At 38.0% G+C, this 14,928-nt stretch overlaps 1 protein-coding gene across 7 annotated transcripts in view; it reads right to left on the reverse strand.

Annotated features, from left to right (window-relative positions):
- The window catches only part of USP34 (ubiquitin specific peptidase 34), a 112,959-nt gene that overhangs the window by 20,272 nt on the left and 77,759 nt on the right, over positions 1 to 14,928 (reverse strand). For 5 of the 7 annotated variants that reach the window (XM_084203103.1, XM_084203102.1, XM_084203105.1 and 2 more), the window contains 17 exons: positions 11,468 to 11,631; positions 10,394 to 10,459; positions 9,194 to 9,340; positions 9,045 to 9,101; positions 8,871 to 8,948; positions 8,092 to 8,186; positions 7,001 to 7,173; positions 6,273 to 6,426; positions 5,451 to 5,529; positions 4,535 to 4,588; positions 4,344 to 4,439; positions 3,369 to 3,433; positions 3,197 to 3,272; positions 3,052 to 3,099; positions 2,559 to 2,690; positions 1,394 to 1,474; positions 234 to 319 (listed from right to left, as the gene is read on the reverse strand). In XM_084203103.1, coding sequence (XP_084059229.1) covers positions 234 to 319; positions 1,394 to 1,474; positions 2,559 to 2,690; positions 3,052 to 3,099; positions 3,197 to 3,272; positions 3,369 to 3,433; positions 4,344 to 4,439; positions 4,535 to 4,588; positions 5,451 to 5,529; positions 6,273 to 6,426; positions 7,001 to 7,173; positions 8,092 to 8,186; positions 8,871 to 8,948; positions 9,045 to 9,101; positions 9,194 to 9,340; positions 10,394 to 10,459; positions 11,468 to 11,631 — 1,651 coding nt within the window. The remainder of the gene's footprint in view (positions 1 to 233; positions 320 to 1,393; positions 1,475 to 2,558; positions 2,691 to 3,051; positions 3,100 to 3,196; positions 3,273 to 3,368; positions 3,434 to 4,343; positions 4,440 to 4,534; positions 4,589 to 5,450; positions 5,530 to 6,272; positions 6,427 to 7,000; positions 7,174 to 8,091; positions 8,187 to 8,870; positions 8,949 to 9,044; positions 9,102 to 9,193; positions 9,341 to 10,393; positions 10,460 to 11,467; positions 11,632 to 14,928) is intronic. The other 2 variants (XM_084203106.1, XM_084203104.1) reach the window with 1 other exon arrangement.

The following is a 14,928-nucleotide window of genomic DNA, read 5'->3' on the forward strand; positions in this document are numbered from 1 at the left end:
GTGATAGGAAAAACAAAGACCATGCTGAAAACCTGCTCTAAGGGAGCAAATGTTTCCCACCATGTGCCACTGCCCTTTGCAATCCTACTGGTATTTTTAAATAAATCAGAGCAGTTTGGGCAGAATAATGAAGAGCAATTAGCACTATTTCAGCTTTATATGACTGTTCTGAGTGACTGATCAATAAAAGCAGCTGCAGCAATGAACAGAAGTTGGCAGGGGGTTTATTTTACCAGTCTTCCATTCCTGGCTGCAGATAAAGGTGAGCATGCACTGGCCTCAGCCTCTGGATCACGTGGATACACAAACGCTGGAACATCTGCAACAGAGAAGGGAATGAGCTGCACACCCTCAGTCCTTCACAAGAAGGGCAATGTGTCACTCCTAAGCAAAGAAAATTCTGCTCCAAATCCCACTGCCAGCTCCTCACAGGTTCAAAGTTTCAAAAACAAAGCTGAGATTGTATTTTAACAGAAGAGCCAAACCTGGTTTTTATGAACAGATCTCATGGGGGAACCCTAAACCCAGCCTTTAATTATTGGTGTGCACTGAAACATAACTCCACTTTTTTCCTTCTATCTCTACTGTCTGAAACATTTTGATATTTTGGCAAGATGTTTTTGAATTTTGCTGCTGGATCGTAGGAATTCATGTGAAAATTTGAAGGAAATTCGTTCCAGTAATTTTTATTTTGTAAAGCATTCATGAGAAGACCTTGCCTACCTTACACAGAGTTTTCCCATGAAATACATTCTTTTACTGATGCATTGCATCCAAAAACTATGTATAGGTCTGCATGGAAACATCACTTTAATAGCCAGAAATCCAACAGAAGAATTCAGGTGACAGAGTAACTGTTAAAGGTATTCCTTAACAACTTGTAAAGAAGTATACACTTGTAAGTAACACCATTAATAGCTGGATTTGTGAATGTCCAAATGCTACTAATATAAGGGTTTTAAAAAATATTTCCAGAAAAGGGTATTAACAAAGCTTTGTGGCATAGTACTGTAAAATTACCTCTACCCACAAGAATTTACTACAGAAGTTTCAAATTGGAGCTTTGAGGAGTACTGAATGCAAGCACTTTGATTTTTTTTTCTGATGGTGGAGCTTGATGAATTACTGTTGCATTAATTCAGAAAAAAACAATTTTTTAAAATGTAAAGTGTTCAGATTTGTAGAGATCAAGAGGGAGTCACAGAAACCTTAATTTGTATCTACTGTGATTTAGTGATGCTGCCTGTACAGCTACAGTAACACTCCCATGGCCAAACAGCTCCAGACAGTGACAGGCATTCACTGAAACTGGCAGAATCACAGCCACCAGAACTGGCTGCCTCTGCTCATGGCTCAAGCAGTCACCTGACTTGCAAAGGAACTTTGTTCTTACCTGCCTCACAATCTGATTGGGACACTTTATTAGAATCTGCATTGGCCACCAATCATCATCAGCCATACGATCCAAAAACCACTGCAGAAGATACATACTGTGTTAGTTTTGTTCCACACTTGCTCTAGTCCAATCTTCTTTTTTGCATGATATTAAAGTCTGAAGAGAAATCGATGTTACTATTATTAAGGAATAGGCAAGTTTTAATCCAAGGGAAATCTAAAATGTCTTCTGTGCATGAAGGAATAAAGAAATAAAGATCAACAGCAGTAAACAGCAATATAAATTTCTATCTGGTATCTTCTTATCCCTGTGCTCTGCATGCCATTAGAAAATGACCTGGAAGAACACACTTATCCTGCAAAGTGATGTCAACAGCATAAAAACTGTGCTTACAAAAAAGCATATCCTGAAGAATCTTGTAGAAGAATGACAGGATTAAACAGAGCTTCCCAAGTTAGATCTCTTCTGCATTTTAACATGTGGAAAAGCCTCATGGCCTCCAGAGACCCAAAAAGTATAAAACTACCAGAGAATGACTCATTCCAAGTCAGACTCAGCAAATAACACAGCTCAGTCTTCTCACTCCCAGAATTTTGAGTCACAAATGAAGAGTCAATGTTCTCACTTTTATTTGTACTCGAGTATTCTTTACTACTACATCCCACTGAGGTAACTGTACAGCCCAATACTGAATGTCACATAATTTATCAACTTAGAATGAATTTATAAAAGCATCACCAATTTAACACCTTTCTACTGAATAAAGTCTAAGGCAGGACACAGTCTATGCTAGGCTCCTTGGACATTTAAATTATTACAGAAACACTCCCAAAACTTCTCTACAGTACCTGAAAATTGCTTTCAGCAAGACCACAGCAAATTCTTTGTCTTTCCATGTCTCTTGGGTGAGTTAATTTAAGCAGGTCTTTACTGCACAAGCCACTATATAAAAATTACTCAAATAAAGAGTTTGTGACACTGGCTCTCTCTTATTCCAGTGACAAAATGATTTTGGCCTGTGGTCTCAACAGAGATTTCTGCAAATAAAAGTTAAATCATTCCCCAGGATCTGCAGTAATCAGAGAGAACTAATTTCATCTCACAGAGCACAAATATACCAAATACAGCAGTTCATAGTCCAAAATATTCCAGGGATACGAACCTCCAGGAAAGTTAAACAATATATAGAAAGTTGGTTTGTACTTTGCTGAGTTCCTAAGTCACTTACTTCACAAGCTGCCTGACTGTTATTAAACTGTTTTGTTAACAGTTCAATCCACTGAAGCATTGTAGGCTGTGAAAAGAAATACAGGAAAAACTGTAACTTCAAATAATGAATTTCAGCATCATCTTTAAACATTTCTAAATGGTTCAGTAAAGCACCACATCTTAAGAATTATAAACAATAAACATTTTATGAATTAATAATACATTGCACCTACAGATAATACCAGTCCATACATTTTTACACCCACATTATATTCCATTGTGCAGTGCTCACTATAAATGTGGTAAATGACACTCTAAACATTAACTTTGCACCATATATAGTAATTTTACAGCTCAAAATCCCACTTCCAACATGGAAAGTACAGATCTGCTTTTCACTAGATTCATGCAGCTACTTAATGAGAATTTACAAGTAAATGGAATACCTTTTCCTTTGAATGAATAAATGTCTCTAGCACAAAGGAAGTGCTTAACTGGAAAAAAAAATGGAACCATTAATTTAGAATGCATGAATTAAAATGTCAACAAGGAAATAGTTAAGAGAAGAGGAGATTCTTTGGAAATCCTTACCTTTGCTGTCATCAGAGAAACCGCTTTGGGATCTGGTAGTGTACTTGGGATGCTACTACACAACTGCCACATAAACCTAGAGTCAGTAATTTGATTTGTTAATTAAAATAAACAATGATAATCTGCAAGAAGAAAAGAAGCATTAATATTACATTTTTAAAGAAAAACTTACCCAAAATATGTATGTTCAAAAATGTTCTTGTCTTGAAGGAACTGCATGTTATCATGCCATATCCACTGAAGAAAAAATGCTACCATCAGATACAAGAAAGCAGTTTACTTCACTACTTAAGCATGATTTTAAAAATATTTAAATGATTCCAAGGCTAAAAGCCACAAAAATTTTCTGTATGAAAAACTATTTCTGAAAGCACTTTCTTTAGTTCAAAGAAGTGGCTCAAAGCAGTTTTATTCATACTACAGTGAGTATTGGTTGTGCCTGCCATGGGACTGCAGAGCAGAGCTTCAAACCTTCTCCTCCTTCTGTGGCCTCATTTTACAACTTAATTATTCAGTTTTGGGCTAAAATTTTGAGAACAAGTTTAAAAAGAACCACAGCTGAAGTCTAACCCAAAGTTTGATGAGCTCTGAGAACTTCTGATAAATTCCTAAAGAGTAAGATTTGAATCTCCATCATTACACTAGAACAGGATTTCAGCCATGTCCACTGTTCCTCTCTCTAAAGTGATGCTTTTGGTCACATCAATTCATAGTGATTTTCACAGCAATATAGCTTAAACATTTAATTCTGATAAAAATCTATTAATATTTTTAAGACCAAGAAGGACAAAAGCATGATCTGATTTGCTGCCTGGGAATGGAGAGACATTTTCAATTAAGAACCTAAAATGCGGCAGATGCTGAAGCAACACTTCTGGCCAGAGGGAGCAGGGACATTAAATTTTCCAGGTGGCAAAAAGGGATTTATCCCATAAGCAGGACAGAATGAGAAAACATCTAAAATTCACATAAAATGTAAATCCTAATTCCCTTCCTACCCCATGACAATCTCCTAAAGAAGACAGTGAAATGAAAGGACTGTCACCTTAGTGCTTTAAATTATTTTTGCTTTCCTATTCAGATTTCTGATGTGTTTAGGGCTTCCTAGAGTGTTTTAAAATTGGTGTTAAAACAAATCAACTTGTACCTCTAGCAATTCTGATGAAACATCAAATTTGTAGTCTTTGCCATTTTCCTCCTCTGGCTCCATCCGTTTATAAAACAGCATGTAAGCACTGTGTGTCTTGGAGAAAAAAACATCTGTATAATTTTTGCTTTGAGAGAGAAATCATTACAGCAGAAATATAATCACACAATAAAGGTTTGGAAGAGAAATACCTTTTCAAAGGAGAAGTCCATAAATTTATCAGTAACAGAATCATAAGTTTTTGTCTGTCAAGAAGAAAGCAAAACCATTAATTACAAGCTTTTTAATGCTTTAGTTTCTAACAGTTTGTAATAGTCCACTTGCACATTTATTTCATGATATTTATGAGGGTTGCTGACAATTTAGCTCTTGCTCAAAGCAGTCTTGTTCTTTTTTTCTTCTCTGGCCTCTTCTGAATTTTCAAACTACTATGCAATGCTGTATCCCCCATCCCAAGCAATTTCCTGGCTCATCCATCTCACTGACACCTCTTCTTTAGAGGCATCTAAAGATATTTTATCTATGTGCCAAACAAAGGAATTTTTTGGTTTTATTTCAGCATATTGTCTTTCCCAGACAAGAGAAGTTGTCTGATGCCCAGAACTGCTTTAGTAAGGTACTGTGTTATCCATAATGTGCTTTATATCCTGTACACAGCTATAAACAATGATCAATTCAGGCACAACCTGAGAACATTTGAGTGCTGTTTGTATTAACAATGTGTAAAAATTATTAATACAGGCAGCAACATAAGGCATAGACAAAGATCAAAATGCCCTTTTTTTTCCCCAGAATACACCTAAGCTGGAAGTAATGATTCCTTCATCAATGGTCTGAGCTAAGCAGCCACCCCAAGCAAGGATTCCTAAATCAGCTTCAGACTCACTTTTTTATACCTGAATAAATGGTATGATAAAAAGCAGATCTACTACAGAAATACCTCTTGTTTGGAGAGACACTTCACTAATTAACTTTGCTTCATTGGTAATACCTGTGCTGTACTTCTGACAGCTTCCTTTTAAAGGCTCACACAAAGAGCTGGGTTGTAAGAGCTTGGAACAGATACTGGAAGAGTTGAACATGACAAAAATTCAGGTCACAACTTACAGTCATTTCTCCACCAAAGCATTCAGAAGCAAGCTGGGCAGAGTCGAAGGGTTTAACTTCAGCATCATTGAAAAGGTACCTGCAAGGCAGGAAGAGGCTTTGAAACAACTGCTGCTCATCTCCAGGGGCAAACAAAGCCTCAGGAGCACTTCCAAAAATTGCTCAGATTGAAATATTCCTATTCATTTCTAATGTCTTGTTTAGATCCCAGCGAATGAAAATCTGGTCCCAAAGTGACGTCCTTCCAGTAACACCAAACCAGGAGGCACCTCTGGGATCCCCACTGGAGCAGGGATTAGGTCATCAGCTGCTTCTGTTTCAGAAATGCTCTGGAGAACAGGCAGAAATGAAACCTTATCTCCCATGCCAGGGCTCCAGTGAGAAATGGAGACACCATATCCAAAACAGCAGGCAGAGTGTTCCCTGCTTTCTTCTGTCTCCCTCCTCCTTCCCACGTCCATGTCCCTCCCCTTTCCCAAATTCTCCAGCCAGAAATGTAGCTGGATCCTCATCCAAGGTACCACCAGATTTCAGGAAGGACAATCTAGGAAATCTTTTGCACTGCAATAATTCCAATCCAGTCCCATCAGGAAGCAATCCCTGGCTGTGCTGAGGCCAGCACAGCATTCCCTGCCACCCCTGTATTTGAGGGACCACAAAACTCTCCTGGCTACTGATCTGTAGGCCCATAAATCAATACAAATTCCAACATTGTGTGCTTTCCAGAGGAACCTACAGGATGAATCCCCCCCATAACTGCACCTAACAAAGCCAACAAGCTTTAGTTATTAAAAATATGGAAACAGAGATGGCACAGCTCACCACTTGTTGTTTTTGTAAGCATGAGGATTGACAATGTCCCTGATAAAACTGTAGTAGTGGCCCCCATCTGCTGTTCCTGTGTGAACTGTTACACCAATCAGGTCATACTCATAACTCTCAGTTTCCTTCAGATATCCACCATCTTCCTTAAAACCTGAAAGAATCCAACACCATATTTAATCAGTTATTTCCTGTCTTGGGTTTAAAGACAGGTGTTTGCTAAGGCAGGCAGGAGCCTCCCCTGAAATGGAAAATGTAAACTTCCTCCCTCCTAATTGCTATAAATTTTAAATTAAGGGGCTCTCAGGCAAAAAATATAGGAGCAGGAATAACAGTTCTTTAGGGAAGAAAATAAAAAGATAAGCTAAACAATGCAGTAAACTAAAACACCACCATCTTCCTTAAAACCTGAAAGAATTCAATAGCATATTTAATCACTTATTTCCTAACACCCAAACTTCAACATCAGCAACAAACTGGATGCAATTATTTGCAATTTCTCTCATACTTTATGAAAAAATATAAGATTAATTCAAATTAAAAAAATATTTGAAACCAAAAATTGGCCATTTTTCTTATGTGAAATATGTGTGTGACTTTGGGGTAATATAGGTTGATCAAAGCTATGTTTGATTTTATTTGCTTCTGTTCTCCATACAGAAAGTGAATACACAAATAAACACACAGACAGAGAGCCAGAGCTTGCTGAATCCATTTTAAGGGCAAACCTTCTTTCCTGTCGTTTTTTCCCATGAGGAAATCTTCAGTGTAGGGTGTCATATCCAAACGTAAAGGGAATGAAAAATGGGTGTTGACTTTCTCCTTCATCATGGTCACCATATTAAATGTGTATCTCATGGTGTTGAAGCTTAAGATACGAGGTAGTTTCTTAAAACATGCCCTGGAGGATCACAAACAAACATGATTTACAAAAGCTTTGATGGGTGATTTGGCTTTTCACAGAGATTTTAAACATTTATTTCAAGTGTAACATTGTTGCTAAGACATAAATATAAAATTCAGTGCCCCAGAGCAGGGCAGACTGAGTGGCAGCAGGAAGGTCAAGTTCAGCCCATTAAACAATTCTGTTTAGGCTGTCATTGTACCTTGGAAGAAACAGCAAATAACTCATATGGCAGGAACCAGCTTTCTAAAATAGTTCATAAGATAAGCCATGAATGAATTCAACAATGCAAAACCCCTCCCTGCAGGGAGTTACCATCTTCCAAAAGACAGAGGCAGAACATCTCCTGCATAAAATCTCATATTATTTCCAATAAGGATTTTCAAGTAAGTGACTCTCTCACCCATGTCATTTATAACAACAAGGTGTTCCAACTCTAACAAAGGAATTTCTTAGCTCCAATACCAAGATAACGTAAAATTTTAATTTACTTTATAAGCAGATTTTGCAAAACATGGAAACATTTTTGAAACTACAAATTCTAATTAAGAAATTCAGGGTGACATGAAACCTAAGCAATTATCCTGCATAATGAGAAACCAACCAACCTCTGAAAGCATTTAGTATTTTAAACCCAGGACTAATGTTTCCAAAGGTACTAATTTCTGGGGTTTTTAATTTCAAAGGTCATGATCATTTTCCTGTGTCTTTTGCTTAGGTACTTTGGATTCTCTGTCATGGAAATTTGATTTCCTTCTAATTTCTGGTTTGCAGAGGGATCTTTACAGGCCTACATGGTATGAAATGAATGAAAGAGCAGTCCTGTCCATCTGAAGGATTACTGTTCCTCCCAATGGAATTCCAGGGATTTACTAGAAAGAACCATTAGGGATATTCATTTTTTCCTGGCCACACCTTTTCTCAGCCCGCACTTTCTTCCCACAGTGAGAACACGTGTACATGTTGTCACCTTCCAAGGTGTCTTTAATAGTTACTTCATCAAGAGATTCCTACATGGAAAAAACCAAACAAAAAAGCAGGTTACATTTATCTTGGATATTTCTATCTTGTGCTTACATGGCCTGCTCTCCAAAAACCCTCCCTTTCAATCTTACTTTGAGTTTATTTAACATTTCCCTAAGTTATTAAAATAAAGCCCCACAATTTTTTACAGAAGAGCACAGACCTGAACTAAGAGAAGAGCCTGACAGGCAAAACAGTTCCTAACCCATACACAGAATTAAGGAACCAACTCTTAAAAACGGCACTCAATATTCCAAGCTGTCTCCAAGAATTCAAATCCGTTAAATTCAAAATTCAATGGTGGGAATAATGGTTGTTTAAAAAGCTTGAAACCACAGAATTATGCCAGTGTATGCTTTAAATTAATTTCATTAACAGTAGTACTTGCAAAGGTTAAATCTTTTGACATTTACAGATCTCATATAAAATGACCACAGCATGTTTAAAACAAGTAAACAGTGATTACTGACTGTGAAACGACAGCCAATGACTATTGCTGGCTCCAGCTGATGGCACACAGCAGTGAAAGCTGAAACTACCCCATAATATCAACCTCCAAACACCCCAAAACTGGAGTGCAGACAAAAAGCATTGACACCTTTAGGTGTGTGGCAGTGTTTTGTGCCCTTTGTACTGAGATCTGAGCTTCATCTCAGCCTGGCATTACTCACATAAATATTCTTCATGTCTGCCACCTGGCACCTCACTGTGTAGAACTCCTCAGCTGTCTGACTCACATGCTCACAGTCCTGAACAAAGGCAAGAGAAAAGCAATGAAATCACCTTTTTTGAGAAGTTAGGAAATAATTATCTTTAAAAGATCAGGCTAGAGAAGGAGCATTTACCAAAGAAACGACGTTGTTTGTGATAACACCTCCAAACAAACTTTTCACTGTGTTTTTCTGTGAAGGAAAGAAGAAATACATTCTGTCAAGGAAATCTGAGCAAATCCCTAAGTTCTCAAGCTCCCTTTTGCTCCCTCTTAATAACTCACCAGTTCTGGAGACATTTCCTCTATTTTTGTTATTAGGTCAGTGAAGAACTCAGTCATGTCCTTCTGCTCTCCAGTGTTCAAGGGCTGCTTATCCATGGTGTAGGTTTTACAGAAAGGCCTTGGGTTGTAGGCCTTACACTCACTTTCCTTTGGATAAAAGATAGCAAACAACACCAAATCAACCCCAATCTTTTTCTTTTTAAGTTACACAGATGTAGCACACACACATATATATCTGTTTTAAAAAAGAAAACTTTTACATACAAAAATTTCCTAAATGTTAAAATATTTCTTCTGAAATGCAAAGCAGTTTTTAACTAATTGATAACCATTATCATGATACCAATGAGTAAAATATCATTAGTAAAAAAGTATTAAACTATTTAGGAAGTAGTTCATTCAATGAATCATTAAAATAAAATGTGAGAACATCAGCTTGTATTTCTGTATTTCTGGACATTGATGACTTAAATCTTGCCAAGTGCTCAATTCTCATTCAGACTCCTTTATGTTTTCATCTGGTTTTCAACATGATGTGTTTAGCCAGAGCAAAGAATGTGCAGTACAAAGCAATTCTTTAGAATCCACGCCCATCCCACTGCCTTGCACACTGGGAATGCAGGACTCACTCACTCTGCTCTCTTTCAAGGATGTGCAGCAAGACAGCACATCTGTAAATGTTGCCTTTTATAGAAAAAATAAAACATTGCCTTTTTTAGAAAAAAAGTCTTAAAGATGTAAATGGTAAGTCTTGGTATGACTTCCTGTTCCTAGGCTATTTTCTGCTTAATGAACACCTAATTTAATAATTTCTAAGATTCATGGGAGATATTACAAGTCAAGATTCTTTTCCCCATCTGTTTCCAAAGTGCTTGTGAATTTCTTACACAAAACCAGTGTCAGTCAAGACACTCAACTCTCCTCAGGTGTTTTTCATTATTTCAGGATTATTTCAGTGTTTTAACAGCAGTGAACACCTGGCAACTGCTTTAATTTTGTTTGGTCCAAAATTTCAATATTTTGCTGCATTTCAATGGATTAATCTTTAAATACTGGAGCAAGGAAAATGCAAATAAAAAAACTAATGAATTGTATTTTATCAGCACCTCCCCTACACCTCTGTAATTCATTGATTCACCTGAACTATGTACAAAGAACCTCTAAAATAGGACACTTTCGAAAATACCCTTTCACACCTACCATTAGGTACGTAAACATCTTCTGGAGTTCCAGCAGAGTGGTCTTGTGTTTCATATCTTCTGAATACTATCAGAAATTAATAAAAGAAGACTTGATCTTTTTGCTTGTTACTTTCCAAAAACATACATTAAAAAGTTGTAATATCCAAATAAAAACCCAATTACTTTACTATGGACCATTAGGAAAAATGCTTGTGGACATGAACACACAGTCTATTATTTTCTATTTAGAATTTTTATACTTATTTTACACTTTTTTTTTGGATGTCAGCATTAAACCTGAGAATAAAATAACTCTACTTTTTAAAAATTTATTGCAGGTAGGAGCTTTTGGGGAAGCACTGCCAAGGATTAGTGGTTTTGGAATATTTTTTTTAATTCACAGATGTTGTGAGGGCTCTGAACAGCCTTCTCCATAATGCATTTCCTGTGCAGACCAGCAGCTTCTCTTATTTAGCTTTTTAGCTGCATTTATAAATGGCAAATCCAGAAGCTACATGGCAAGTACCAGCAATGAACAATAACAGAAAATTATGAGGGCACTGCCAATTAGGGTGTTTCACACATTCCATGTGCCCTGCTGATATCAGGGACCAAAATGATATTTTCTCTCTTACAATAAAGAGACAAAAGTGATAATATTGAACTTCTGGAAGTCAACCAAAGTATCATAATTTACAGGGCCTGCTGTACTTCTGGCAGCATGAGATAACGTGCTCTGGGACTTTATAAACATTCATGGAAAAACATTTTTTAACAAAATGACAAATCAGCAGCTAAGAAACAACAGACAATTCACATAAACCCAAACCTGAATCAAGCTACTTGAAAGCAACAGAAATATGACTTTTAGAACATTTCATTTCACTGCCACCTTAAGAACCTACCACATTAAATATTTAAGAAAAAAATCTTTTCACTTCAGACACCAGCAAAAGCATCCAACTACACAAAAAGCCAACTAAACCCTGAAGAAATATTCTTGATCTAGATGTAAGTCTTAGAAAGCAATCTGTATTTTTTCAGTATTTGCACAGATTCTGAATGTGAATTTCTACCCAAGCCCCCCACTCACCTTTGCAGTGAAAATTGCTTGTCTGGCCTCTGGGATCATGTAGAGCTGCTGAATAGTGGAGGCCAAGTAACAGGTGGCTCCAAGGTTGGTTAACCCCACAAACCTGCACTCAGCACGAACGTCGTCGTGGGGCCAGTAATCCCACTTGTAAGGGGCATGGGAAGCTGGGAAAGCAGCAATCACACAGGCAGGAAAACAGTCAATTCACAGTGCAATTTGCAAAAATACAAATACAGTGAAAAGCTTGATGTTCAAGCTAGTCATTTTACTGACCAATAAAATGTCACTGGTTATGCACTGCACACTGTGGTGTTGGGAGGGTCCCCAGGACGAGGTGAGAGATGAGACTCTGACTCCAAGTTCTCAGAAGGCTGATTTATTATTGTATGATATGATATTGAAAGAAATGATATACTAAAGCTATACTACAGAGAGAGAGGATACATCAGAAGGCTAGACAAGAATGATCATGAAAGCTCGTGACTGACTCCTCATAGTCCAACCCAGCTCATGGTGATGGGTCATTAACTAAAAACCTTTCACATGGCACCAGTCCAAGATGCACCTGTTGGTAAACAACCTCCAGACCACATTCCCAAACAATCAGGTAATTATTGTTCTCATTCTTTTCTGAGGCTTCTCAGCTTCCCAGGAGAAGAAATCCTGGCGAAGGGATTTTTCAGAAAATATCATGGTGACAGTACGTGTACAGGCATGAGCCAGACTGTGCCTGGTCTTTGGGAAAATGGATTATATATTCCTCAGGAAAATCTTTAAAATCTTTGGAAAGAGCAGCAGCCATCCTGCAACATCACTTTGGGCTGCAAGGGGCTCTCTGTGCTCTCCAAATGTCAAGTGAATCAGACTGAAAAAGCCATTTTCTTTCCCTCTAAGCTTTCTATTCCTCTGAATTTCATATCAGATGTAGAGATGGATTTCTTACACAGGGAGGCACCAGACAAGTTTGGCAGGGCTGAGTGACTCTTTCATGAGCCTTGTTCTGACATGGCTGCCAAGAAATCAGAAGAATGGCAAAGTTCTTCTCATCTGCCAGTCAGGGAGATGGTAACCAGCTTAGACAATCTTCCTTGGTACCCAAGAAGTTGGACACAAACCCCTGCAATGCCTCCAGCTTGCTATTCATTCCCAAAGATGTCATTCTCTGAAAGCACAGTGTCCCACAAATAATTCAGTACCTCTGCTGAAGTACATGTTCAGGTAAAGAGGAAAAAGAATCCCCAAAAATAGCCTGGATTTATTTTACAATCCATAAAAGCTATGTGGGGTTCAAGACTTAAGCTTTAAATCCTCATTTATTTTGTCACAGATGAAAGAATCATTAGGGATTCTTCTCAATCCACACTATCAGACAGAAATTCAGGAAATATCTGGCATCCTCACATCTTCAGAGACCAGACACTCAAGACTTTCTGTTGCACAACAAATAATAGTTGTAATCTTCATTTTGGCACTGGCACCAAAACAACTATTAGCCCTGAAGCTCCAAGGAGGGAAGAAAAGAGGTTTAATTCTCCTGTTTCAGCAAACCTCAGTGCTGTGACCTCAGGTTACCTGGGCTGGTCAGCCAGTTGAAACAAAGCTCCCCTGCACATTTCACCTCCTAAAGGAGGTCATTAGCCTGGCAGAATAATCCAAAACTCCCTCCCTGAACTGCAATCCCTAAATGACAGCATCCTGATTCACCCTTTCTGTGTAAGGGCTCAGCATCTCTCCCTGCCTAGAGCTCATCAAGCTCTAATTGCAAAGCAATCAGTTGACTCCTCTGTACTTCACAGAGCAGCTGGGAGGCTCCTCCACCTCCTTCCATCTGACAAAGAGCATTCAGGAATTTGACAAGGACTTTCTCAGGATGACCTTGTGTTCCCCACCCTGGGATTTTTTAAGTGACTGACTTCATTTGTGTAATAAAATTTTTCCTTCTCCATATGGATCTTAACTAGAAAGGCAAATTTGAGGCTCCTTGATGTCTATCTTCTTTATTCCTCACTGTTGTTATAGAAACCAGCTTTTGCTCAGGAAGAGATGGGGAAACTTGAAACCAAACTTGCCATGTTCACATTCTATTTTAAGCAAACTAAAGATGATTTTTTTCCTCTCAGAATGACCATGCATTTCTTTATATTCCACCTTCTGAAGATGCTCCTGCTCCACTGCTAACACCAGACATGATCTTTATCTTGCTGGAAAGTGAAGCACCACTCTTTGAACTGAAGGGTTTTATCAGTCTTTAAAGAAGCAAAACTCCAAAATACTGCAAGAAATTTTCTGAATAACTGAAGATACCTAAATCCACTCTTCAGTGAGATCAACCTGAATGAACTGGGAGCCCTTCCTGCCAAAAAACCACATTAAAACTAAAGTCAGGATGGAAATTTCTACTATTTCCCTTAATGTTTCTCCAAAAAGGATGGAGGGATAGGCCTAAGACTAAGATTTTTGAAGACTAGAAGATTACAGGGATAACAAAGTGGAAAAGCCCAGTTTCAATAATCTTTGGATCACAACAATGGAATAAAAAGCCCTTAAACAAATGAGGCATCACAAGTCCTGTGTTGGGTGCACTTCACAGGGACAACAGCACTGTGGCAGTTGTAATAAAATTAACATTCATGCAAGTGAGAAATGCTGGATATGGAGCAGGAGCACAGAGCAGATGGCTCTGGAGAACTTGGGATGAACAAACAATCTAGGGAAGAGTGTTTGAAAGAAAATAACAACTGTGGTAAATGTTACAGAGGAATTACTGAGACTTGGAGCGAGGAAACACTGATTGTTAAAAACAAATGATTGCACCTGGAGAGACAGAGACAACCTCAGCAGCAGATAATGTGCCCATAGCAAACATAAATAGCCAATCTTTTCATAAAATATATTCTTCATAATATTTCCTCTGTACACAGGAGACCCTGAAGGCCCCAGGCATAAGAGAATAGAACACAAAGCATTATTATGATCAGATTTCTCTTTTGCTTGCTGAATTGTAAGGCACTAAAATCAATTCCACAGATTATAATAAATTACAGAACCTGAGGTTAGAGAAACTTTAACTGGGAATGTGAAAGGAAATCTAGCTAAAAATGCATAATGAGGATTTGCAAACCAAAGATAAAATATTAACTAGCTTGAAATGTTGGTGATTTCCATATTATACATAAGAACTGTGGTTCCAAAAGGCAGGAAGCATGGAAGCCAAGAGGCACAGCTGAACTGCTTCATGCAGATATCTGGGGACAGACTGGAGTCAACTACCAGAGGCTCTGCAAACATGACAGGGCCCTTCAGAACTCCAATTCTTCCATGTGGTTTCTACACTTTGCTTTATGTAAAAATATTCCATGGTTCATGTCAGAAAGGAAAAAGGGAAATTAAAATCCAGCCCAAGAGGATGACCCATGTAGAATCCAGTGTTACCCTGTCGTTTAACAGGACCACACACTCTA

The sequence above is a fragment of the Fringilla coelebs genome (assembly GCF_963513975.1).
Source record: "Fringilla coelebs genome assembly, chromosome: 3".
Taxonomy (NCBI): Eukaryota; Metazoa; Chordata; class Aves; order Passeriformes; family Fringillidae; genus Fringilla; species Fringilla coelebs.